The 25,601-nt window shown below is 33.7% G+C and overlaps 1 protein-coding gene across 1 annotated transcript in view; it reads left to right on the top strand.

Moving 5' to 3' along the window:
- CEP290 (centrosomal protein 290) overlaps positions 1-25,601 on the top strand; it is a 92,995-nt gene that overhangs the window by 10,321 nt on the left and 57,073 nt on the right. The window contains 17 exon segments of the mRNA XM_030323337.1: positions 118-270; positions 688-870; positions 1,551-1,640; positions 4,361-4,483; positions 5,547-5,670; positions 9,743-9,915; positions 10,677-10,839; positions 12,300-12,400; positions 12,472-12,559; positions 13,802-13,914; positions 15,468-15,552; positions 16,108-16,247; positions 20,359-20,523; positions 20,889-21,038; positions 23,563-23,678; positions 24,936-25,038; positions 25,129-25,359. Coding sequence (XP_030179197.1) covers positions 118-270; positions 688-870; positions 1,551-1,640; positions 4,361-4,483; positions 5,547-5,670; positions 9,743-9,915; positions 10,677-10,839; positions 12,300-12,400; positions 12,472-12,559; positions 13,802-13,914; positions 15,468-15,552; positions 16,108-16,247; positions 20,359-20,523; positions 20,889-21,038; positions 23,563-23,678; positions 24,936-25,038; positions 25,129-25,359 — 2,301 coding nt within the window.

Genomic DNA, 25,601 nt, shown 5'->3' with positions numbered 1-25,601 from the left:
GGGTGGTGATACCTTGGGAATTTCAAGATCTGTTTTGAGATCCCTATTTAGAGGATGAAATTTTTGTTTCTCTGGATAGTTTCTTAATAGAAAATACTGTATTTGGTCTTCTTCCAGAATGAGCAACTTCGTCAGGATATTGTTGACTATCAGAAACAAATAGATTCTCAAAAAGAAACACTTTTGTCAAGAAGAGGAGAAGACAGTGACTACCGATCACAGTTGTCTAAAAAAAACTATGAACTTGTCCAATATCTGGATGAAATTCAGGTAAAATAGAAGTCGTTTCAAGGCAATGATTCTTGTAAAATAATCTTGTTATAATGTAAATCTAGTGTTTGGTCCTACATTTAAATCCTTTAGTAGAAATCTTCAACTATGCATTTGTAAACGTGAAAGAAATTACATCTTTGAAGTTACAAATGTTGCAAATTCATTCATTTTATATGCCTATTTTGGGCATTGCTTAAAAAGAACTAAACTTTTTTAGGTGGAATTTGCTTTATATTTAATTTAATTGGTCAAAAACAATTGGTGTTACAGACCTAGTAGAAAGAATTCTCTTGATCTAATAGATCAAGTGGAAAGAATTCTCTGCTCTCCAGCAGACAGTTAAGACTCTGTTTAACTTTAATTTAGTTTAAATTTCAGTTTCTTAAGTTAACTATTACTTTTTAACTTTATTAGACTTTAACAGAAGCTAATGAAAAAATTGAAGTTCAGAATCAAGAAATGAGAAAAAATCTAGAAGAGTCTGTACAGGAGATGGAAAAGATGACTGATGAGTATAACAGGATGAAAGCTATTGTACATCAGACAGATAATATAATGGACCAATTAAAAAAGGAAAATGATCATTATCGGCTTCAAGTAAGAATTGCTGTTAGATTAACTCATTTGTACAGACTTCATATTGTATCATTACTATTTGTGTGAAGCTGAAAAGTACTTTAACTTTCTAGGATGTGTATTCTTGTCTTATGCTGTAATGTATTCTCTTATACTGTAATATGTTGCCATGCTGATCTATTTGTCCATATGTGTTTCTCTAATGGGACACAAGGTATCCTTTATGTATACCTCATTATTCTTGCCATTTAGGATATATATTTGATACCTGAATGAATGTGTAGACAGCAATCCGGGAAGCTAATAAATGTGGGGATTTTCTACTAAAGATTCTTAGAAGCCCTGTGGGCCATGAAGTTAAATTTTACACCTTAAAATAAATATAAATATCCTAGAAAAACAATACATTGCTCATTTTTTACATGGATTAAACTAGTGTAAAACATAGAATAATGCTGAAACATATAGTTCTCTAGTAATGACAAATAATTATACCTTTGTAATGAGACAGAAACCATTAAATATTGCCTCTAACTACAGAACTGCTCCAATAATGAATGTGCATTGGTAATGTATATGTGTATACACGTATGAGGATGTATAATGTATATATGTAACGTATGTGTAAATGTGCATATATAACAAATACGTATATATTGTGCTATTTTGCAACAGTTCTTGAAATAATTGTTGCCTTTTAGGTGCAGGAGCTTACAGACCTTCTGAAAGCAAAAAATGAAGAAGATGATCCAGTCATGGCTGCTGTCAATGCAAAAGTAGAAGAATGGAAGGTGTTTTTTTCAGTTGACATAAGGGGTTTTGCATTTGTATTTTTGATTTCAATTTCTTAGTTTTCTTTAAAGGCCTTTGGTAGTTAGTGACATTTTTATTAGGCAATATTTAAAGTACATCAAATGTCCTGGTTACAGGAGCACTAAGTGCTCTCTCTTGTGGAATCCTCTAGCATATTTGTTAGTAAATGAGTTCTTCCACATCAGTGAGTTAAACTTTAAGCTGAACTTTTTGATAGAAGTCTAAGTCTAAATCATAACATATTTGTCCTCTAAAATAGATAATTCTAAGTAAAATTAAAATTTTTCAACATAACTCATAGTTACTTTGCACATGTATTATAGTTCCAGGTTTAATTTTAGTTTTTTTAATTCTCACGTCAAATCAAACTATTGGTTTTCAGCGGAAATGGGAGAAAGGAAAGGGATCTTTTAGAATCATCTGAGTTTTTTTCCAAAAAACACCTTTCAGGCTCCTCCCCACTCTCCAACCCCAACCAAATCCCTTGGCCTTACCATATCAGAGGCTAAGGGTTATGATGACTATATATTTTGAAAAAAGTCTGAAGCTATTCTGAATGAGTAATTCTAATTTTAAAAGCTGTCATTTCCATAGTTATTGTTTTTTAACAGTTCATATAAATCTTGTTGGCTATTTGGAATTGGTTATCTGGGAAGCTCAGATAACCTATATTTTAAACACAAGCAGTAGGAGTGGAAATGAGGCCCAAAGAGTCCATTGGAGATTAGTAAACTTTCTGTAAAAGTCCAGAGAATAAATATTTTAGACCATCTGGTCTCTGGTATAACTAAACTCTGCTATTATAACATGAAACCAGCCACAGACAATAGATAGATGCATGAGCAAGGCTGTTTCCTAATAAATCTTTATAAAAACAGGCAGCAGGCCAAATTTGGCCTTTGATTCTGTTTTTTCATCCCTGGGTAAAAAGTTTTTACATTATTTTAATTTGGGGGGGGAGAGATGGTAGTATATAGTATTCTACTGCAGTTTACTTTGTTTTCACTTCATGCCTTTTAAGAATGATAGAGTACTGGTTTATTCTTTTTAATTGCTTTGTAATTTTTCTTTATAGATAAGTTATTTAATTGATTCCCTATTGTGTGACACTTAGCAAGGTTCTGGTTTTTGATATTAGAAGCAATGTTACAGGGGTGCAAGGGTGGCTTTGTTGGTTAAATCCAACTCTAGGTTTCAGCTCAGGTCATGATCTCACGGTTTCATGAGTTCCAGCCCCACATCAGACTCTGCACTGACAGTGAGGAGCCTGCTTGGGATTCTTTCTCTCCTTCTCTCTGCCCCTCCCCCATTCATGTTGTGTGTGTGTCTCTCTCTCCCTCCCTCAAGATAAATAAATTTAAAAAAAAGAAACAGTGTTATAATTAATTCTTTATGTATTTGTTATTTTGCAAATATGCAGGTTAAATTGCTACAAATTGTGATACATATCCAAATACATACCTCCAGTTTGACACTTGCCTTTAGGCTTTATGGTATTTTTTGCCATGAAGTATTTCTTTTTATAATATATAGTTTATTTTTTTGTGCCTTTTTATCATAATTAGAAAGGGTTCTGAGTATAAAATTGTTTTCTCATACTTTCTTCTAGTGGCTCCTAATTTCATCTTTTACATTTAAGTCTTTGAAGCATGTATAATTAATTTTGGCATGAAGAATGAGGTATGGATGCAGTAGACCTACTCAGTCATCCAAACATTATATATTGAACATTTTATCTTTCCCCTACTGAAATAGTTTTATTTTTAATATATACGAGACTTCTGTTGAATTTGAATTTATTTTTGGACTCTCTCCTTTATATTGATTGATATGTTTTCTAACCATGTATCTTTGTTTTAGTTATTGTTATGTATAAATATTTGTAAAAGCTGTTCATTTTTCAGCTTTTACATGCTTTCCTGTGAACTTATTTTTTTTAATATAAATTTTAGAAATAGTTCTTAAAAATCTCATTTTAGAGACGTCAGGTTGGTTCAGTTGGTTAAGTGTCCAACTTTTGATTTTGGCCCAGGTCATGATCTCACAGTCCTGAGATCAAGCCCTGTGTTGGGTTCTGGGCTGGGCATGGGACCTGCTTGGGATTCTCTCTCTCCCTCTCCCCCTTCCCTGCCCTCTATCTCTTTCTCTCTCTCTTTAAAAGAAAAAAAAAAGAAAGAAAGAAAAGAAAAAGAAGAAATCTTATTTTATTGGATATGTGATAAATTTATAAGCTAAGTTATAAGTTGATTTTGGTATTTGGTTCTTCTAGCAAAGAACACAAGACATCCTTAATTCAAAATATTTTGTGCCTCTTGGTGGCATTTTAAAGTTTTCTCCATAAAGATTAATTGTGCAAAACTTTTTTGTAGTTGTATGAAGGTATTTATAACATGGATAGGTTTTGGAACCTTGTGATGGTTGAAAGATTGAATTTCTAAAACAACAAAAATTTTTTAAAATGTTAAGACAGCAACTAAATGTATACTTTTGAATCATTTCTTACTTGAACTTAAGATTATACACACAAAAGGAACAATGATACGCAAATAGTTGCTGATACTTTGTAACTTCAAAGTGTATTTTATTTCCTGTATTTTCTTGAAATATGCTAATGGTATATATTGAGTATTTATCATAAGTGAAAAATGATTTGTCAATTTTCCTCTTATGTAACAGATCCTATGTTGTTTATATCTAGTTAATTTTGTCTTCTAAAGATGATGAAATTATTGAATATCAGCAAATGTTACATAACCTGAGAGAGAAATTGAAAAATGCCCAGCTTGATGGTGATAAAAGTAGTGTGATGGCTCTACAACAGGTAAAACCTTCTCAAAATTCGGTTTATTAGTCAACATGTCTAACTTAGTGGCTTGCACTATTGGGTATATAATAAAGTCTTTTAAAGTCCAGTCCCAAGAAACAATTAGAATTAAGTTTAGAGTTAGGAATAGAATTATTTTGTGTATTTTTCTGTGTTGATGCAGATAATATCCATATTGTTTTGATTGAGAATTATTTAATAAGAAACTTAAAAACTTTTAGAAACTTAAAAATAGCTTTGTACTCTATTAACATTTATTATATCGTATGTTAGTGCTGAAATGTCCTGTATAATGTAAAAAAAACTAAAAGTGCGGTTGTAATTTGTGCTACATAATTTACTTTTGGGACAGCTAGGTGGCTCGGTTGGTTGAGCATCTGACTCTTGATTTCGGCTCAGGTCATGATCTCATGGTTCATGGGATCAAGCCCCATGTCCGGCTCTGCACTTACTGTGCAGATCCTGCTTGGCACTCTGTCTCCCTCTCTCTCTGCCCCTCCCCCACTTATGTTATCTCTCTCTTTCTCTCTCTGTCTCTTCTCTCTCAAAATAAATAAACATTTTAAAATACATAAAATAAAAAATAAAAAGATTTTTCTTTTGGTACAAATATATTCATGTAGCAGTTATACTTTCATCATCTGGGCTCTGTGGTCATAATCCAAAAGAGGGAAATTTGGGTAGTATTTGGAGGATAAGAACAATTGCAAGAGACAGTATTTTGAATGAAGCACTGTAAGGTAAAAGATGGTAATGGATGGGTCATGAGGAATGGTAGCCTGAAAGTCCTATGAAGCCATTAATATTAGAAAGTTCTGGAACTCCCTTTGCTGGGATGTTAGCCATTATATCCATCTGTGTTAGAGTGACAGCAGTGTACCTAACATTGTGTAGTGCAGTTGAGGGTCTACAAAGTAGTAGAAGACATAATTTTGATCCATAAAAAATATATTCTGTAGTCTTGTTGAAAAAAACACAAGACCTACTTTTTTCCTTAGTTTTAAAATGTAGGTTAACATTCATGAAGAAATAACATTCATTATTCAAAAATATTTTATAGGGTATACAAGAACGAGATAGTCAAATTAAGATGCTCACTGAGCAAGTGGAACAATATACAAAAGAAATGGAAAAAAATACTTTCATTATTGAAGATTTGAAAAATGAGCTTCAAAGAAACAAAGGTAATTCAATGTTGAATAAGTATATAAAGTTATTTTATGTACCATCCAATTTTACAAGTATTTTTATTATGTCTTGTCATTATATGTATTACTGATTTTTCTTTTTGAATTTTATCATAATTTCAAAAAATTATACAGTATGTTATTACTACTTTACATATATTGCTAGTGTTTAAATTTTTAAGTGATAGAGATATTTTCAGTAATTTTTCCCTGATGAAAATTACATTAACATTTATTACCAGATTAGTTACATGAAGAAATGAAAAATGGTGATATAATTAATTATACTTATTTATCCCCTTTTTTTATAATTAACAAAGAATAGAAGAGAATAAAATTGTGATGCATGTAGCAGCATTGTAGATAGTTTTCAGAAGTTCTTTGACTCATCAACATTTGAATTAACCTTACCCAATTTAATGTCTCATCTTATTCTCCCTACCCTGGGTCATACTGCTTTGCATAATACATCTAAGTAGAAGCACATGCAACATCAATGGTCTTCTGTTTCCACAGCACTACATGCCATAGTTATACCAGGGCACATTAATGCAAACTATTCATGATAAATTCATGACGGATTTAACATAGTTGCTGAAGATAAAAAAATAAAACACAAAGGGAAATAGCTAGGGAGTGTGTATGTGTGTAAGTGAAATAATGGTGGTGGTGGTGGTGGTGGTTGGAGTTGTGGTTGTAATTTTTTTTACATGTTTTTTTTGTTTTTTGTTTTTTGTTTTTTTTGGGAGAGAGAGTGTGTGAGTGGGGGAGAGGGACAGAGGGAGAGGTCTCAGTGTGAAGAACTACATGGGGCTCGATCTCATGACCCTGGGAGTTGGAGGCTCAACACACTGATCCACCCAGGTGCCCCTGTATGTTGTAATTTAGATAGTGAGGCAAAAGCCTCATTGAGGAGATACTTGAACAAACACAGCAAGTGAGATAGTAATCCAGGCAGATATCCCTAAACAGTGGGAATGAGTGTAAAGGCACTGAAGCAGGAGTGTACCGAGCATGTTGAAGAACAACAAAGAAGCCTTTGTGGCTGGACCAGTGGGCAAGTGGGGTAATAGGTGATGAAATCAGAGAGGTAACCAGGGACCATGTCATATGGGGACTTACAGTTCACTATAAGGACTTTGGCTTTTATTTTAAGTGAGAAGAAGCACCAAAGAAAGTTTCTGAAGATGGGAGTGATATAATTTGATCCATGCTGTATCTGCAATAGACCATAGGGGTGTTAAGGACAGAAGTAGGCAAACCTGTTTAGGGCTGGGTTTCCAGCAGGTTCAGAAATGATCAGGTACTTAGTTAAATAGGACATGTTAAGTTTGAGATGGCTTATCAGACATCTGACTGAAAGTATTAAATAGGCACTTGTATTTATAGAAGTCGAGATGGAGGACAACAGTCTCAGGCTCAACATCTAAATTTGGGAACCATATGTGTAAAAATGGTAGTTGGAGTCATGAAGCTGGCTGAAATCATCAAAGGAACAAATGTTAAGAAAAATAACAAAGATTGAGCCTGAGGATGCTTTTACTTAGAGGCTAGGGAGATGAAAGGGAGCAACCGAAGGAGGCTTAGAGATAGGGGAAAATCAGGAATGTGTGGAGTCCTGAAAACCACATGAGGAAAGTCAGCAAGGAAGAGAGTAAGCAATCGTGTTCAGAGCTATATCCAATGCTGCAGATAAGTCATGAGGAGCACTGAAAATTTACTAGTGGATTTAGCAGTGGTCATTTTGGTTTAAGAGAAAGTAGGTAGAGATGAAATAAAGCAGTATGGAAACTCTTTTGAAGACTTTGTATGAAGGGAAGGAGAAAAATGGAGTAGTAACTTGCGTGAGGAAAAGTGTTTTTTCTTCTTAAAATGGAAGAAACAATCATGCTTCTAGGTTAAAGGAAAGATCCACTAAAGAAAAAAAATTGAGGCATTGATGAAACAGGAGAGAGAGAGAGAACTTCTGGAGCAATATCCTTGCGAAGGCATTGGGATGGGAGCTAGCGTTCCAGTGTGGTAGTTGGCCTTAGGAGCACAGAGAACTCATCCATAATAACAGGAAGGAAGGTGGAGTGTGTAGATACAGAAGCAGGTAACTGTGTAGATGACCTGATGGTGGGAACAGGTGGAACTGTATTGATTGCTTCTCTTTTCTCAAGCAAGTTAGGATTGGGGAAGATGTGTTAGCAGTTTGAGGAGAGAGAAGAAAAGAGAAGGTATATAATGGCTATCTGGAAGAGTGAACACACTAGGGAAATGTAATATGATTGTTGAGCCAACAACAAAGCCCATTTATTATACTTATTTCTATGTGTGTGTGTATTATGTATTTATTAGAATTATACTTTGACAGTAGTTTAAACTGCTTTAAAAGGGTGACTGATACCATGGGTTTTGCATATTCCAGCCACCAGGAGAAAAAGAGGCAGTTGATCTCTGCTATCAAATAAGAAACAGGTCTTACCTAATGACATTTCAGTCAGGCCACAGTCATATGACCCCTAAAGTCACAGGTGTGTCTACTATATATACTGTATACCTGAAGTGAATTTGTAAATTGACCGAGGTTTTCATTGGCCAGCATTAGGTTTAGCTATTAGAAATAGAGATTTGGTGGGGCGCCTGGGTGGCGCAGTCGGTTAAGCGTCCGACTTCAGCCAGGTCACGATCTCGCGGTCCGTGAGTTCGAGCCCCGCATCAGGCTCTGGGCTGATGGCTCGGAGCCTGGAGCCTGTTTCCGATTCTGTGTCTCCCTCTCTCTCTGCCCCTCCCCGTTCATGCTCTGTCTCTCTCTGTCCCAAAATAAATAAAAAACGTTGAAAAAAAAATTAAAAAAAAAAAAAAGAAATAGAGATTTGGTAAATGGTGGCAAAATCAAGACAGAAGTTTATTTTTCTCCTTGTGTAATGATGTAGAATTAGGCAGTCCAGGGTATTGCCCTCATCTGTTTCATCCAAGGTGGACCTTTCCCCTCCTATCCATATCCCAAACTGCAAGGTAGAGGAGGCAGGGCAGGAGGCATATGACACACACTGAAGGTTAGTCAGGTAAATATGTTGTGGAGAGCCATGTGGAAGAAGGAAGAATAGATACTGGGGAGGAGTCAGCCTCTGTTACATTCTCCATCTAGGCTTTTTACTCCAGAGAGCAGGGCTCGTTTCTTATAAACATACGTGATCTCCCACACGAATCCAGTACCACCTACTTTTAAGTATGTGCTCCAAATCAGTGGGTGCTCATGGATAAGAATGATTTGTGTTGATCATAGGAATACGATATTTACCTCAAGCAACAGTTTGGTAGGGAAATCTAGGTGGAGATTTTGTAGCTATGAAGTTTAGCTGCAAGTGGCAGAAAAAAATCAAATGTAATAGTGTTTTAAACAGGACAGAAATATATTCTTCCATGATGTAAATAAAGTTGAAGCAACTAGTTTGGGGTTGGTATGATACCTGTTCAAATATTGGGTATTGGGCACCCTGTTACTTGTTGTTCTGCCTATCCTAACATGTAGTATCCATTTCATGTTCTGAGTGTTTGAGTTCCAGACTTAATACCATATTCCAGATAGCAGGAAGGAAGAAAGAGGCATTCAGTCGTCTCCTTTAAAAACAGTTCCTGAAATACACATATGGCTTGTTTACTTGTATCCCGTTAGTCACACAACCACATCTAGCTGTTGGGGTATAAGAGGAAATTTAGTCTGTATTTCAAATGGCTGTGTGTCTAACTAAAATTGCAAAGCTCTAAGGCAGTGGACAAAGGTTCAACAGTAGGAACAGATAGCTAATGGTTTTTGCCAGTGATCATTCTTTGAAAACAGTGTTTTACAGTCTTTTATAATCCATAACCTTTCAGCTAAGATTTTATTGAACTTTTTAACTTGTTTTATCATGAAAATAAAAACAAATTTTATTTTAAAGATATAAAATTATAAATTAATATTAAAGGGATTTTCTTTAGTGACACACCTCTTTTCCTGCTTCCCATATTGGAATCAAGGATTTAAAGGAAGAAGTAGTCAATTCAATTCTATTAATTCATGAATTTTTTTTTCCCCCTGTAGGTGCTTCAACTCTTTCCCAACAGACTCATTATATGAAAATTCAGTCAAAGGTTCAAATGTTAGAAGAGAAAACTAAAGAGGCTGAGAGAACAGCTGAACTGGCTGAGGCTGATGCTAGGGAAAAGGATAAAGAACTAGTTGAGACTCTAAAGAGATTAAAAGATTATGAATCGGTACGTATTTTTATCTTGTCCATCAAGGAGCTTACAATATTCTTGCCACTTACAGTGAGACTGTTCTATGCTGTATACTGTGTTCCTTTAAAAGCCTTCAGAAGTACTTTGTGTTCAAGGTTCTCTTACTCAAACTTTTCTATGCTGTATACTCAGACTGTTCTATGCTGTATACTGTGTTCCTTTAAAAGCCTTCAGAAGTACTTTGTGTTCAAGGTTCTCTTACTCAAACTTTTCAGCAAGAGAACTGTTTTCTAATCATTTGATCAAAACATTTTGCCCAGATAAGCAGCTTTGGTGAGGCAGCAAGTTTAGTTTTCTTGTCTAGATGTGACACCATTGGTTTATTTGATAAAAGTTATTTCAGGGACAGTTTTGCTGCCTACTGTGCCGACACAGTGCTTACTCTGTACTTTTGGTATTTTTAAATCTAATTACCACTAAAACAGGCATCTAATGGCTTACGTATTCTAATAGTGTCACTGATTTATTATTCCTTTCCTACATTTTGTTATGTGTTTTATATGTCATTTTCTGAGTCACTTTGTTATTAGGATGCTATACTGGGAAGTTTCAGCTGTTCCATTTTCCATCATTATTGCTGGATTTGGTTTTTGAAAGAATAATAAAAAGCATTTAATGACACAAATCTTACATATATGTGTACTTCTGCTTAGACTTAGTAAGAAAATAAATTCATGAATTTGATAATTTATTCAAATAAACCATGTTATACTTAAATTAGATTGGATATTTTTCAGGGAATATATGGTTTAGAAGATGCTGTTATTGAAATAAAGAATTGTAAAAACCAGATTAAAATAAGAGATCGAGAGATTGAAGTATTGACGAAGGAAATCAATAAACTTGAGTTGAAGATTAATGATTTCCTCGATGAAAATGAGGCACTTAGGGAGCGCATGGGTGAGTCATCTTTTAAGTCCATAGTTTGATCAACCCTAATTGTCAAGTCATTTTTTTTGTTTTCCTTCTTGTTTATTCAGTATTACTTTAAAATAGGTGAGTGTTGTTTTTTTTTTTTTTTCTTTTCCCAAATCAATCCTCTAAAAATATTTAAAACAAAAGTGGAGCTGCTCTGATTGAAGTGGGGTTGAGGATTAAATGGGGTTGGGATGGTGGGTGGTCAGACCTGGAGCAGGGTTTTATTCATTCTGGATCTCTTCATTAATAATTGCTTGTTTAAAAATTGAAAGTCTACTAAGTTAATACCACACGTTAGAAGTTAACCACCCCCCATCTGTATGACCCATGTTAGTTTGCAAAGTGCTCTTGTTCAGGTAAATTCATGAGGACATTTAGAAGTACTGGTTAAGTACTTGACTTTTATATTTATGCTGCTTAATTTTTACTTTGGTCTAGTATTTTAAGGTTACTATTGATTCTAAGAAGTAATTGGTAAATTTGGCTTGAAAGTTTATTGATTTCAGTAAATAGTTCATTAATGAGTATTTTTCATTTGAATGTTAAATTATGACAGTGCAATCTAAATTGCTACTTTGAAATGAAAATAAAAACCGAAATATTGATTTCATTATACTTGGTAAATCCCAGTTAATGCTTTCTTAGAGTTAAAATGATCATCTGCGAAAACTATTCTCTAGAGGAAGGAAAAGTAAATATTTATAAAGATGATTTATTTGTAAAATGTATGTAAGTATGACCCAGAATCATGCCAGTAACCCAGGTTAGCCTTCTGATCAGCTTCAGATCACAGCCAACTTTAAACTAGAGGTCGCTAAAGATGACTGAGCCAATTGGACAGCTGTCACAAACACCAGATTGTCTGTATTTGAAAGCCTCCAAATCTTGGTTTATACTGCTTGAGACGATCTTCATGTCTACTCAGTAATAGAAAGTTAGGCACGCTGGGGACATCAGACTAGTAATGATAATGTAATTTATATTGATATTAATAATGACTACTGTGTGCCAGGCATTGGACTAAGTATGTTATATGGGTTAATTTTTTATACCCTTGACAACAAGCCAAAAAAATAAATATAGTATTATTCCTACAACTTAGTTAATAATTGACAGTGAGAATTGAGTGCAAGTCTGTTTTATTCCAAAGCTTTTGTTCTGAATTAACACATTCTAGGACTTTCATGATAACCTAACGTGGAGAAGAAGACTGATCCTGAAATATATTGTCAGGATTTCCATTAATAATTGTGATAAAATATTGACTTGTAAGGTTATAGTTCAAATATCTGGAAATTCTTGCACAAAAAGTACCCCATTCTCTAGTGATACTGGCTAAATAAGTGATAATCATTTGCTTGATGATAACCAATTGCTATATGAAGTTTTTATAGTTCATTTGATTGTTGATAAGGTTTTAATTGTATTGCTTTCTATTTTAGGCCTTGAACCGAAGACAATGATTGATTTAACTGAATTTAGAAATAGCAAAAGCTTAAAGCAACAGCAGTACAGAGCTGAAAACCAGATTCTTTTGAAAGAGGCAAGTGTGATGGTCAGTTAGTTATTTTCTGGTTGAACTAAAAAGAAATACTAATAATTTGTACTTTGTAGATTGAAAGTCTAGAGGAAGAACGACTTGATCTGAAAAAAAAAATTCGCCAAATGGCTCAAGAAAGAGGAAAAAGAGCTGCAACTTCAGGTATATCCAAATCTATATTTGCAGATATATTCCAAATCTTTAAAAGAATCATTGGAAAATGAATTGTCTGGAGCTGAAATCTTCTGTATTTTAGAAATATTAACATGGGTCTTCTACAAGTTTAGTAAATGAAATGAAATAATGGCCTGATGAGAAGTATTTGAGTATCATTAGTTTCTATCCTAAATCTGAAACAGGTAAAAACAGAAAAATAAATAAATAAACAGAAAATAAGTGAAAAGAAAACTTTAGAATCATCAAATTTTTAAAACTTCACAGTTGGTCTGTTAATTTCTAGGCAATTCCAATACATTGTGATCAATAATGATAGAATTTAGTAATTTCTACATTAATATATGTGGCTGTTAATATTTTTTCCTTTTCTTAAGAGCAATGCATTGAAAACTTTTTGCAGATTATTCTTTTTAAGTAATGTTTTATTGAATAAAAATTAACTTTTTTATCTTACTTGGTATCAGGAGAATAATTGGTTTAGTTTTCTAATAACCATCGCATTGCCTTTTTTTCAGACCATAGAGAAGGAATTTTTTTTTAACTTCACCCAAGTCCACAAGTATCTGAATAACAGAGGGTTTTTTCATTGGTTGGTTTGGTTTGGTTTTGGTTTGTTTCGATTTTTTTAGCATCATGGTCTCTATATCAAAAAATTTCTAAAAGGAAAAACTCCATAATTTATTAACATATTAACTAGCTTACTCATTCATGGTTCTTAGCTATTTTATATGTCATTAAACTATTTTAGCAGTTATTAACAAACACTTTAATATAGAATAGGTAAAGAATGATAGAGAAGCTAAAAGTCATATTAGTTTCTCATATTATTAATATTAAAAGTGAGCTATGGGGTGCCTGGGTGGCGGAGTTGGTTAAGGGTCTGACTCTTGATCTCGGCTCAGGTCATGATCACACAGTTCTTGAGATAGAGTCCCACTGTTCTTGAGCTCTGCACTGACAGCTTAGGGACTGCTTGGGATTCTCTCTGCCTGTCTCTCTGCCCCTTCCCCACTGGCACACACTCTCTCACAAAATAAATAAACTTAAAAAGAAGAATTAAAAGAAATAAGCTAGATTAGAAAGTTGTATAGGCTACATGTGGATCAAGGATTTTGGAAATAATTCTTTTGTTTGAGTTAGAACTTGATTTTACTTTTTAAGAATTAAAGGATTGGAATAATAGAGAACTCTTTTATGTTTCTAATTTGTTAATTCTTTTATGTGTAGGATTAACCATTGAGGACCTAAACCTAACTGAAAACTTTTCTCAAGAAAATAGAGTAGGAGAAAGGAAATTCGATTTTACAAGCCTCAAAAATATAAGTGAAACACAATTAAAGGTAAACAGTATAAAGTGTTGTTATGGCAAAGAGAACGAAGAAAAATGTTATTATCAGTGCTTTCATTTCTGCCTCCCATATTTTATTTTGGACATTGCATCTTTTTGTAGTTGTTAAATAAAAAATAAAATGAAACTTTTTAAAATTTAAATAACCTGTTAATCCAAAGATTGATTGAGACCTTATTTACTCTGAGTATAGATTATGAGTTCAGATGAAATAGAGCTGCTGCATAGGAGACCTTCATTCAGTATTCCACAGTTATATCAGAATGGGCCAGAAGAGAATGTCACCATAGGATCATTATCAAGAATGTTATCTGAAATTCAACATAGTGTAGAAAGTGAAGTGGATCCTTTGGTCTCTTTAACTAAACATTCTTCATCCCTACAAGTAAAAGATAATAATTCACCTCCAGAAATGATTATAATAAAGGAGATTTTTAAAGCACCATGTCTACAATCTTTAAGAAATCTAGAATCATTAGTCATTACCTTTAGTAGGAAGAGCCATGAAGAAATAGATGACTACTTATACTCTCTTTCTGACAACTCCATGAAGAATGTGTCTAGAAGCCATCAGGTACTTGAGAAAACTAGTTTCACACAAAACGGTTCATCTTTACAAGCCCTATCAACAGCTTCTGACTTGATGGAGAAGTTATCACATAGGCAAAAATCTGTGATATTTTGTGAACAAATTCATGATAATAGGGCTGACATGGAAAAATCACAAGTAGCAACAGCAGAAGATGAACAGGTTCATACCCAGATAAAATATGCTGATACCAGTTTGAAAGAAGGTATAAGAAAGAGTGAAGTACCTTTACAGACAGAGGTTTTGAAAAGTGAACTTGAAGTTAATTTTCCAGATCCTGTGCCTATTACTGCACAATCAAAATCACCTCAGATAGATCCACTTGAAAATCTTATAAAACAGCTACGGAGAGAACTAGTATTTCTTAGATCTCAGGTGAGCTTTCCTCCAAATTACATTCCTGGGATCATTTTTTTATTAATGCCTTTTTAATGGCTTCTCTAACAAAGTTCTATAAAATAATAATTATAATAAGAATTTTTTTGTTTGCATATAACACTAATTTATACACACACGTTCTGTTTTTAAAAAATGTAAAAATGCAGTAAATTTGATATGAAATCATTGACTTGCCTAATTTATTATTTCTTTAGAATGAAGTGCTAGCACAGGATTTATTGATCAAGGAAGCACAGAATAGAAATGCAGAAATAGAGCTTAAACGTCATAGAAGCCAGACAGAACAGGTAGTATAAAGACAGACCATTAAAAGAGTAGATTGTGGTACTAAAGACAAAAACTTCCATTATATTTTTCTCCCTTTTGTTGTAGGGGCGGGGATCACCATCTGTTTTACCTTTCAGATTTTATTTTTATTACTGCTGCTAGGTTTCTATAGCTTGTTTCTTGTGTGTTACACCTCAGCTGATCAAATTTTCTTAACTTGGAAACTATAAACTATTGGGATAGTTTGTAAAAAAAAAATAAATAAATTTTATTCTTTATGTTCTTTACAGAATGAATTTCTTTCAAGAGAACTAATTGAAAAGGAAAGAGATTTAGAAAGAGGTAGAACAGTAATAACCAAATTTCAGAATAAATGTGAGTTACTATTATCTCTTATTTTTCGATACTTATTTATCCTATACTGAAAACCATGGATCTAAAAGGATTTTAATACATTCTCTGTTTTCTAGTCTGTTTTTAACCTTTATTGTCTCCATAATACATAGACTTCAGTCTCATTCATCTGTTTGGTTTGCCTTGCTGTATTCGTTGTCAGAGAAAGTTATTAATCTGAATTTTTTGTAATGACAAATAAGTCAGTTTTTTTGTTGTCCAATAAAAGTTAAGTGAGAAAAACAAATTTAAAAGATTTTTAATAAAGTGAAGGCAAAGTATGTTCATGATTTCTTTCTTTCAACTATGAAATATAAATATGTATATATTTATATATATGTGCATGTAATTTAATAAGGTATATCATTTAACTCAACTATTCACACATTGGATTTTAGTTAAAAAATTTTTTACATTTATTTACATTTGTATTTCCAAATGGGTATTTTTTCTGTATATGAAATATTTGTTATTTGTATAGAATAGCATAAATTGTGAAGAAGGTAGTCACTGAATGAGAAAAATATGTCCTTTTAGTAAAAGAATTAGTTGAAGAAAATAAGCACCTGGAAGAAGGTATGAAAGAAATATTGCAAGCTATTAAAGAAATGCAGAAAGATCCTGATGTTAAAGGGGAAACATCTCTAATTATTCCTAGTCTTGAAAGACTAGTTAACGTAAGTTTTTTCATGTTAGTTTTGTTTTGTTGTTTCGTATTTTTAAGATGTTGTTCCACCGTTCTCTGGTCTTCATAGTTTATGATGAGATATTTATGGTCATTAGAGTCATTATTCTCCTGTTTGTTACATGTGGTTTTTCTCAGGTTGCTTTGAAAATTTCCTCTTTTATTTGGTTTTCACTAGTTTTACTATAATGTGCCTTGGTATGTGGGTAGGTATGTGAGTGTGCACATATATCTATGTATGTATGTGTATGTTTAGGGTTTGCTGAGCTTCTTGAATCTGTTTACTTATGCCATTTGTCACAATTGGAAAGTTTTCCACTTTATTTCTACAATATTTTTTCTGCCCCGTTGTCTCTGGGACTCCAGTGACACATTAGACCTTTTGATATTGTCTCATAGGTTTTTGAGGCTTTGTTCATTTTTTCTTCTAATTATGTATCTTCTCCTGATTGGGTGATTGCTATGTATCTTTTTTAAAAAATTTATTTACTTATTTACTTTTAATTTACATCCCTGTTAGTTAGCATATAGTGCAAAAATGATTTCAGGAGTAGATTCCAGTGATTCATCCCCTATGTATAACACCCAGTACTCATTCCAACGGGTGTCTTCTTTAATGCCCCTTACCCATTTAGCCCATCCCCCTCTCCCACAACCCCTTCAGGAACCCTCAGTTTGTTCTTTGTATTTAAGAGTCTCTTATATATTTTGTCCCTCTCCCTGTTTTTATATTATTTTTGCCCTCCTTCTCTTATGTTCATCTGTTTTATATCTTTAATTCCACAAGTGAAGTCATACAGTATTTGTTTTTCTCTGACTTATTTCACTTAGCATAATACCCTTTAGTTCCATCTACATTGTTTGCAAATGGCAAGATTCCATTCTTTTTGATTGCCGAGTAATACTCCATTGTGTGTATATGTATGTATGTATGTATACGTATATATGCATGTGTGTATGTATATATATGTATATATGTATGTATGTATATATATACATACATACACATATATATACACACACCATATCTTCTTTATCCATTCATCCATCAATGGACATTTGGGCTCTTTCCATACTTTGGCTATTGTCAGGAGTCCTGCTGTAAACATTGGGGTGCATGTGCCCCTTCAAAACAGCACACCTGTATCCCTTGGATATATATCTAGTAGTGCTGGGCTGTAGGGTAGTTGTATTTTTAATTTTTTGAGGAACCTGCATACTGTTGTGCAGAGTGGCTGCACCTGTTTGCATTCCCACCAGCAGTGCGAAAGAGATCCTCTTTCTCCGCATCCTCACCAGCATCTATTATTGCCTGAGTTGTTAATTTTAGCCATTCTGACTGGTGTGAGGTGGTATCTCATTGTGATTTTAATATGTATTTCCCTAATGAATGATATTGAACATTTTTTCATGTGTCTGTTAGCCATCTGGATGTCTTCTTTGGAAAAGTGTCTCTTTATGTCTTTTGCCCATTTCTTTACTGGGGTGAAGAATTTGTTTTTGGGTGTTGAGTTTGGTAACTAACTCTTTGGATTTTGGATACTAACCTTTTATATGATATGTCATTTGCAAATATCTTCTCCCATTCCGTTGGTTGCTGTTTAGTTTTGCTGATTGTTTCCTTCGCTGTGTAGAAGCTTTTTATCTTGATGAGGTCCCAATAGTTCATTTTTGCTTTTGCTTCCCTTGCCTCCAGAGACCTATTGAGTAAGAAGTTGCTGTGGCCAAGGTCAAAGGTCACTGATATTTTCCTCTATCATCTCCATTTTTGTTTCAAGCATCAGCCTGAGACTTGTGAGACTTTTTAAACAGAATTTGGAGTTCCCTTTGGCTGGTTATTTTCTTTCTGGAATTCCCATCTCACTTTCCTATGACTTTGGGCTCCATCTCTGGTTTTCTCAGCCAGAAAGATCACAGGTCACTACAACGAAGCCTGCCCACCCCACACCATCCCCTTCCCCCCCAAAAAAGGAATGTTCACTTTTCATTGGTTCTGTCTTCCAAGTTTTAAGTCCTCTTCAAAATCTATTTGCCTTTGTTTATCTCCAGAACCTTTAAATAGTTGTTTTTTGTATTAAGTTGTTAAGCATGGGTCTTTTAGGACCTTATACCACAAACTTAGAAGTATAATAGAATGTAGTAAGAATATTTTAAATATTCCAGTGCTTACACATTGCTACAGGAATAATGTTAGCTATCAAATAATAAGCTGTTTATATTTACTATGTAGAGATTGGAGAATTCTATGGTATTAATGAGTGTTACATAAACTTGAATAAAATATACATTTTAAATTCTTAATATTTAAGGGGCGTCTGGGTGTTTCACTTGATTAAGTGTCCAACTGTTAATTTCAGCTTAGGTCATGATCTTTTGAATGTTTATTTACTTATTTTTAGAGAGAATGAAAGCGTTCGAGCAGGGGAGGGGCAGAGAGAGAGGGATTAGGACAGAATTCCTCTGCCAGTGCAGTGTCCATTTCAGACCTTGAATTCACAAACCCCAAGATCGTGACCTGAGCTGAAATCAAGAGTTGGACGCTCAACTGAGTGAGCCACCCAGGCACCCCTAAGATCAAACTGTTTTCTGAGGGAAGCTCTACTTAGTAACAAAATACAAACAGAACAAATAGCCCAGGAAATTCTAATTTCGTCTATTTCAGATGGCAGCTTCTGGTCTTCTCAGGACCCCTACTTCCAGAGATTTCATCTGCTTCTATCCTGGGTTGTCATTCTTTTTTCTGATTGGTATGCCCTCTGTGCAATTCACATGACCTTACCTGCTGTAAGAAATCTTCAGAATCAGTGATATGTTAGATAACTCTGCATTATGTACTTTATGTCACTTTCTATAGCCACAGGATATTCTTCAGTGCCTCTAATTACCATCTATTTTGACCTCATTTTACTAAAAGGCCACGTAGACAACATGGTGCTATTTGTCAGCAAGACAGTTAACTAGACTACCTTGTCATCTGTCACAATACCTCCTTGCACTTACTTCTGTCTTCCTGGTATACCTTTTGAATTAATATTAACTTATTTCTATAAGGCCCTCTCTGATCTCCTTGGGATAAAGGCTTGCTTTTATAAAACTACTGCCGCAAGTTAAACTCTGAATCACCCTCCTGAGCAGGAGATTGCACTTGGTTTTACTCATCTTAACCTTCCTTGTCTTCTGCCTTCCTTTGTGAAGCTTTACTTTGCAATTAGCAGTTTTGTTATGTATAGTTTATTTTTTTATTTTTATTTTTTTAATTTTATTTATCTCAAATTTATCCTGAATCGTGAGATCATGACCTGAGCCGAAATCAAGAGTCAGATGCTTAACCAACTGAGCCACCCAGGCGCCCCCAGTTTCTTTAAAATGCAAATATATTTATATGTATGTACTGTATAGATGTGTATGGGGTATATGTATATTTATGTGTGCCATTGTTGGAGAATTAGGACCACTGAAGCCTCTTGGAAAATATTTTACTATTTGACATGTTATTTTTGTTTATCCAACACTCTTAGATAATACTCTGTTACCATACTTTGCATTTTTATCATCTGTGCTTCAACTGTGTGGAGAGGAAGCAATAAAAAGTCATTTAATTAAATGTAGTAACTATTTTATTCTTTTGCTCGTGCTTTAAATATGGGTGTTGCATAGTTTCAAAGTATTTGCATATAAGTTATCTCATCTTGACTGTATAAAAACTTTGTGAAGCAGACAGATCTAACATTACCTCTTTAGAGATAAGGAAAGTAAGGTATAAAGAATTTAATTCACTGCTGAGCTAGTAAGAGATTGGTTAGGATTTGAACCCTAGTCCTCTTATTCCCTTCCAGTTTTTCCAGTCTACCAGTCTACTAAAATTAGGTAAATGTTTATTAATTGTTTTAATGAGGTAATTACTATGCTTGGTAAAGCTTATGTAAGTTAATCTAGAGTTTTGTAAATTTAGATTCCTAAATAAATGGATTTAGCATATTTTGTTATACCTGGCAGTGGGAACAGTAAAATGCTTAAAAGTGAATTTTATTTAAGGGTAATTTTTTAAATGATGATTTCAGTATTTTGCTTCACATTTCTTCAATATAATCTAAATATGTTAGGCTATAGAATCAAAGAATGCAGAAGGAATCTTTGATACAAATATGCATTTGAAAGCCCAAGTTGATCAACTTACTGGAAGGAATGAAGAATTAAGACAGGAGCTCAGGGAATCTCGGAAGGAGGCTATAAATTATTCTCAGCAGTTGGCAAAAGCAAATTTAAAGGTAAAAATTTTATTAAATAATAGAAAATGCTAAGCATTATGAACATAGGCTTAATATGAAACTTTTAATTTTTTTAAAATCACTGAGAAAATGCCTCTTAAATTAATTCAACAATAAGAAAACTTTTTGGAGTTTTCTTAATTAAGTGGGAAATAACTACTTTTATAATAAAAAAGAATACAAAAATTCTAAGTCTATGCCTAGGTTTCTAAATAGAATTTGAAAGTATAATTGAATTAATGCCTGGTAGGGCATTCATACAGTTCCTTTTTAAAAATATTCTGTACGAAGTATAAGTTACTGCTTTTAAATTTGTCTTTGGGTGTAAGAGATGTGTTTCTCATTTCTGAACTCTGTCTTTCCAGATAGATCATCTTGAAAAAGAAGCCATTCTTTTACGGCAATCAGAAGGATCAAATGTTGTTTTTAAAGGAGTAGACTTACCTGACGGGATAGCACCATCTAGTGCCAATATTATTAATTCTCAAAATGAGTATTTAATACGTATCTTACAGGTAGTAAAAATTTTGCATGTGAATAACAAAAGTAATTGATAATGTGTTTTTAATTTAGTCTTCATACATTCTTTTGAGTTCTTAGAATATTAGCATTGAGGTATATTTTTATAGATTTTGATATTAAATGAAATTTGTAAATAAAAGAAATTTATTCTTCATCTGCATGAGAAGCATGTTGACATATCTTATGCACATACAGGTCATATGAAATATATGATAGTAGAATAACATGCAGCAGCCAAAGTAGTAGTGTATGATTAAGGGGAGACCTTTTATTTAGTGTTGGTTGGATAAGCAATTCAAGTGAATAAAGTCTTGACAGAGCTTTTTGGTGAAATGATTAGAATTGTTCCTTTTTTGTGTTAACTACAAGAAAAAGGTTTTTTTTTTTTTTTTTTTTTTTTTTTTTTTTTTTTTTTCAACGTCTATTTATTTTTGGGACAGAGAGAGACAGAGCATGAACGGGGGAGGGGCAGAGAGAGAGGGAGACACAGAATCGGAAACAGGCTCCAGGCTCTGAGCCATCAGCCCAGAGCCCGACGCGGGGCTTGAACTCCCGGACCGCGAGATCGTGACCTGGCTGAAGTCGGACGCTTAACCGACTGCGCCACCCAGGCGCCCCCAAGAAAAAGGTTTTAAACCCAATTGTCTTTAATGTTTTTCTTCCCTTTATCTTGTTTTTTTTTTTTTTAATATTTTTTTTCAACGTTTATTTTATTTTTTGGGGGACAGAGAGAGACAGAGCATGAACGGGGGAGGGGCAGAGAGAGAGGGAGACACAGAATCCGAAACAGGCTCCAGGCTCCGAGCCATCAGCCCAGAGCCTGACGCGGGGCTCGAACTCACGGACCACGAGATCGTGACCTGGCTGAAGTCGGAGGCTTAACCGACTGCACCACCCAGGCGCCCCTCTTCCCTTTATCTTGTAAAGTGTTAGTTAATCCATTAGTGAATTAGGAAGGGAAGTGCTTGCCCTGTTTGTCATTTTTGCTGTCTATATTGTGGTCATTGTGAATGGCCTAATGAGAGGTGCTTTTCATTATTTCATTTGAAGTGTAAATACCCATAACATTATGTTCATTAAAAATATAATTATAGGGGTGCCCGGATTGAATGTCCAACTCTTGGTTTCAGCTCAGGTCATGATCTCATGGTTTTTGAGTTCAAGCGTGGCATCAGGCTGTATGCACACAGCGCAGAGCCTGCTTCAGATCCTCTGTCTCCCTCTCTGCCCCTCCCCTGCTCACACTTGCACTCTCTGTCTCTCAAAAATAAATAAATGTTAAAAAATTTTTAAGGAAATATAATTACAAAAATGTGTTTGAAATCAATGAAAATGCATTTTTGATTATAAGCACTACTGTTTCCATCTCCTAGATGATCCATTTGTAACTGTACTTGAGTTCTGATTATCAAATACTTGTTTCTGTATTTGGAAATTAATCTTTTTTTGAAAATTAGAATTTGTGTGTTATCTAAGTCAGGGAGGGACAACCTTACCACTTATTAGAACATTACTTTATAGTGCATGTTATATTACTACTTTTAAGTTTATAACTTTAGCAAATTTTTTTAAGTTTATTTATTTTGAGAGAGACGGGCAGAGAGAGCAGGAGAGAGAGAATCCCAAGCAGGCTCCATGCTGTCAGTGAGGAGCCCGACATGGGGCTCGAACTCATGAACTGTGAGATCATGATCTGAGCTGAAATCAAGAGTCAGATGCTTAACCAACTGAGCCACCCAGGCACCCCTTAGCTCTTTATAACTTATTCTCCTGCAGTATAGGACACTGTCAACAAGTAATGACAGTATTGTCATGTTGCTTGAGATGAAATTCATTTTTTTTTATCTTTATAGAAAAAAAAAACACGAGAGGTATTGTGGTAGATTAGGGAGCACGTATTGGGACTCTGAAAACCTGTTCATAGTGGCAAAACAGGTACTTGGACTCCCATACCTAAGAGTGATGGACATAGCCAAAGCCTTTAGAGTCATGACCTGATTTCAGGTGTTCGATCTGCATGTAAATGTAGCATCTGACACCAAGTTTGCCATATTATATATGCTTAGAAATGATTACCAAGTGTAGTGGTGATGAGTTTTTTAATGTTAAGGTAATCTTTCCAAGTCTCTTTCTTCATTTATAAAATGAAATAATTGGAAAGGACATTTGAATAGAGGCATGAACAGTTAAGTTCACAAAAGGGTCTGTGAGGCTGAGTGGACTGGAGGTAAGTTTGTAGCCATTGTATCTGATAATTTATATGGTTACGGAAACTAACAAATATGATAAAAATAATGTTACCAATTTTATAGTACTTCTTTTTAAACATATTGCCTCATTCCATATGCCTTAAACTAAGATGTTCAAAATAGTATAGAAATTATCTGAGCTGCTAATGGATTTGGTAACTATTCTCTTCTATATATTTTTCTGTAATCTTGTCAGATTATGAATTTATACTTTCAAATATAAAATATATTATTCTTTTTTAATCCTTATTTCTAAACCAATTTTTAGGAACTAGAATATAAAGAAAATAAATTAAAAAATTTAGAAGATTCTCTTGAGGACTATAACAGAAAATTTGCAGTAATTCGTCATCAACAGAGTTTATTATATAAAGAATATCTAAGGTATAAATGTTAACAAAACTTTATAATTTGGTTGCAGTATGTTCTTATTAATGATGAAACTAATGTAAGGGAACACTTAGGTATTTTGTTTTACCCTTCCCTCATACCTCTTTCCTCCTATTTTATGTCTTAGTTTCCTTATCTATAAATTTCTGAGATAGTAATGCCTTTTTCATAGGGTTGTTATAAAATTTAATTAAATTGTTATATGGAAATGCTCAGATATGAGCATTTGGTAAATGTCCTGGCACATGAATATTTTGTAAATGTCAGCTGTTAGCATCATTCTTCATCATCACTGTCAGCATTATTGATATATATCCATTGAGACTATTACATTTCTCCGTATCTCTGTTATTTCATCTGTATCAACAGAAAAATTTTCTTATTAGTCATTAGAATACCTGAGCAAAGGTGATTTAAACATGAAGGGTAATTATTATGTGATCTAACAAGAAACCCAAAGCTAATTATAGGGTAGGTCATGTTTAGGGGTTGTTATTATCTCCTATTATAGTTTATAAAACAGATGCAGGAGTTCAAGAAAGATGCAATCATGCCCGCTGAAGAAGAGGCAATTTTTTTTCCACATGACTTTTCATTTTTAGATAAAACATTTTTTCCAAAGTCTTCTAGCAGAGCAGATTTTGACTCAGATCACTTTAGCCAGAGTTGGGCCAATGAGCTGTCCGAGTCCTATGTTCAAGTCCAAACCATTCAGTAGCAAAGAGAATGAACGATGTCACTGTAATTTGTTTATGCTGACTGGATTTCTGGTGACTGGAATGTCTCTTGGGTGGGCAGCAGTATCTTACACACCTTTTAAGTCAAATGATTTCTAATAATGTTTGTATTCTATATTTCGCAAGTATTTAAATTAACACTGAAGCTTAAGACTAGGGTCTGAAAATTGAGACCTAATTTCCAGAATTACTTTGGAGTGTTGATTATTTTCCTATTTTCTGTTTTCAATAAATTGTTTATAAGATCCATTGTCAGTTGTTATATTGTAACAGTTGTAGAGTTGTGATTCATGGAATAATGAAAGTAACTTGATAATTTCTTTACACTGCATTTATTTAATAAAAATATAACTTACAGGCTAAATCTTTTTGGAATGGAATTTCGAGTTATTCTGTTATAGGATACCAGTGGCTATGATGTCTGTTATTTCATGAAAACTTTAAATTTCCATAATTTAAAGTTATCTTTTTCTGTAAGTATTAGGTTTATTATATTGTCATTTTTTATTTTAAGTGAAAAGGAGACCTGGAAAACAGAATCTGAAACAATGAAAGAGGAAAAGAAAAAACTTGAGGATCAAATCCAACAAGGTGCTATAAAAGTAAAAGAATATAATGTGAGTAAAAACCCTTCAAAATCAATATATACTATTGTACAAATTAAGATAGCTACGTTCACTAAGTAATGTAAACGTGTCTTTGTGCAGAATTTGCTTAGTGCTCTTCAGATGGATTCGGATGAAATGAAAAAAACACTTTCAGAATATAGTAGAAAAATTACAGTCTTGCAAGTGAATGAAAAGTCACTCATAAGACAATATACTACTTTAGTAGAATTGGAGCGACAGCTTAGGAAAGAAAACGGGAAACAGAAGAATGAATTGATATCAATGGAAGCTGAAGTTGGTGAAAAAATTGGACGTTTGCAACGATTTAAGGTACATCTGTTTTGTTTTTTTTTTTTTTTTTTTTACTCTATGAAAACTTTCAGTTATGAGGAAGAGAGGATCATACAATGAACAGCCATCACCTGGATTAATAGTTAACATCTATTAACGTTCTGCCATAATTGTTTCATCTGTTTTTTATAGGAATTAATTGTAGACATTTCTTCCCTAAATATTTTAGTGTGCATTTCTAAAAAAGCCTTTTTTTGTTTACATAACCACAAACTTTATCA

The sequence above is a fragment of the Lynx canadensis genome, chromosome B4 (genome assembly GCF_007474595.2).
Source record: "Lynx canadensis isolate LIC74 chromosome B4, mLynCan4.pri.v2, whole genome shotgun sequence".
Classification (NCBI taxonomy): domain Eukaryota; kingdom Metazoa; phylum Chordata; class Mammalia; order Carnivora; family Felidae; genus Lynx; species Lynx canadensis.
The sequence above is the reverse complement of the archived record's forward strand: the minus strand, read 5'-3'. Positions and strand labels throughout refer to the sequence as shown.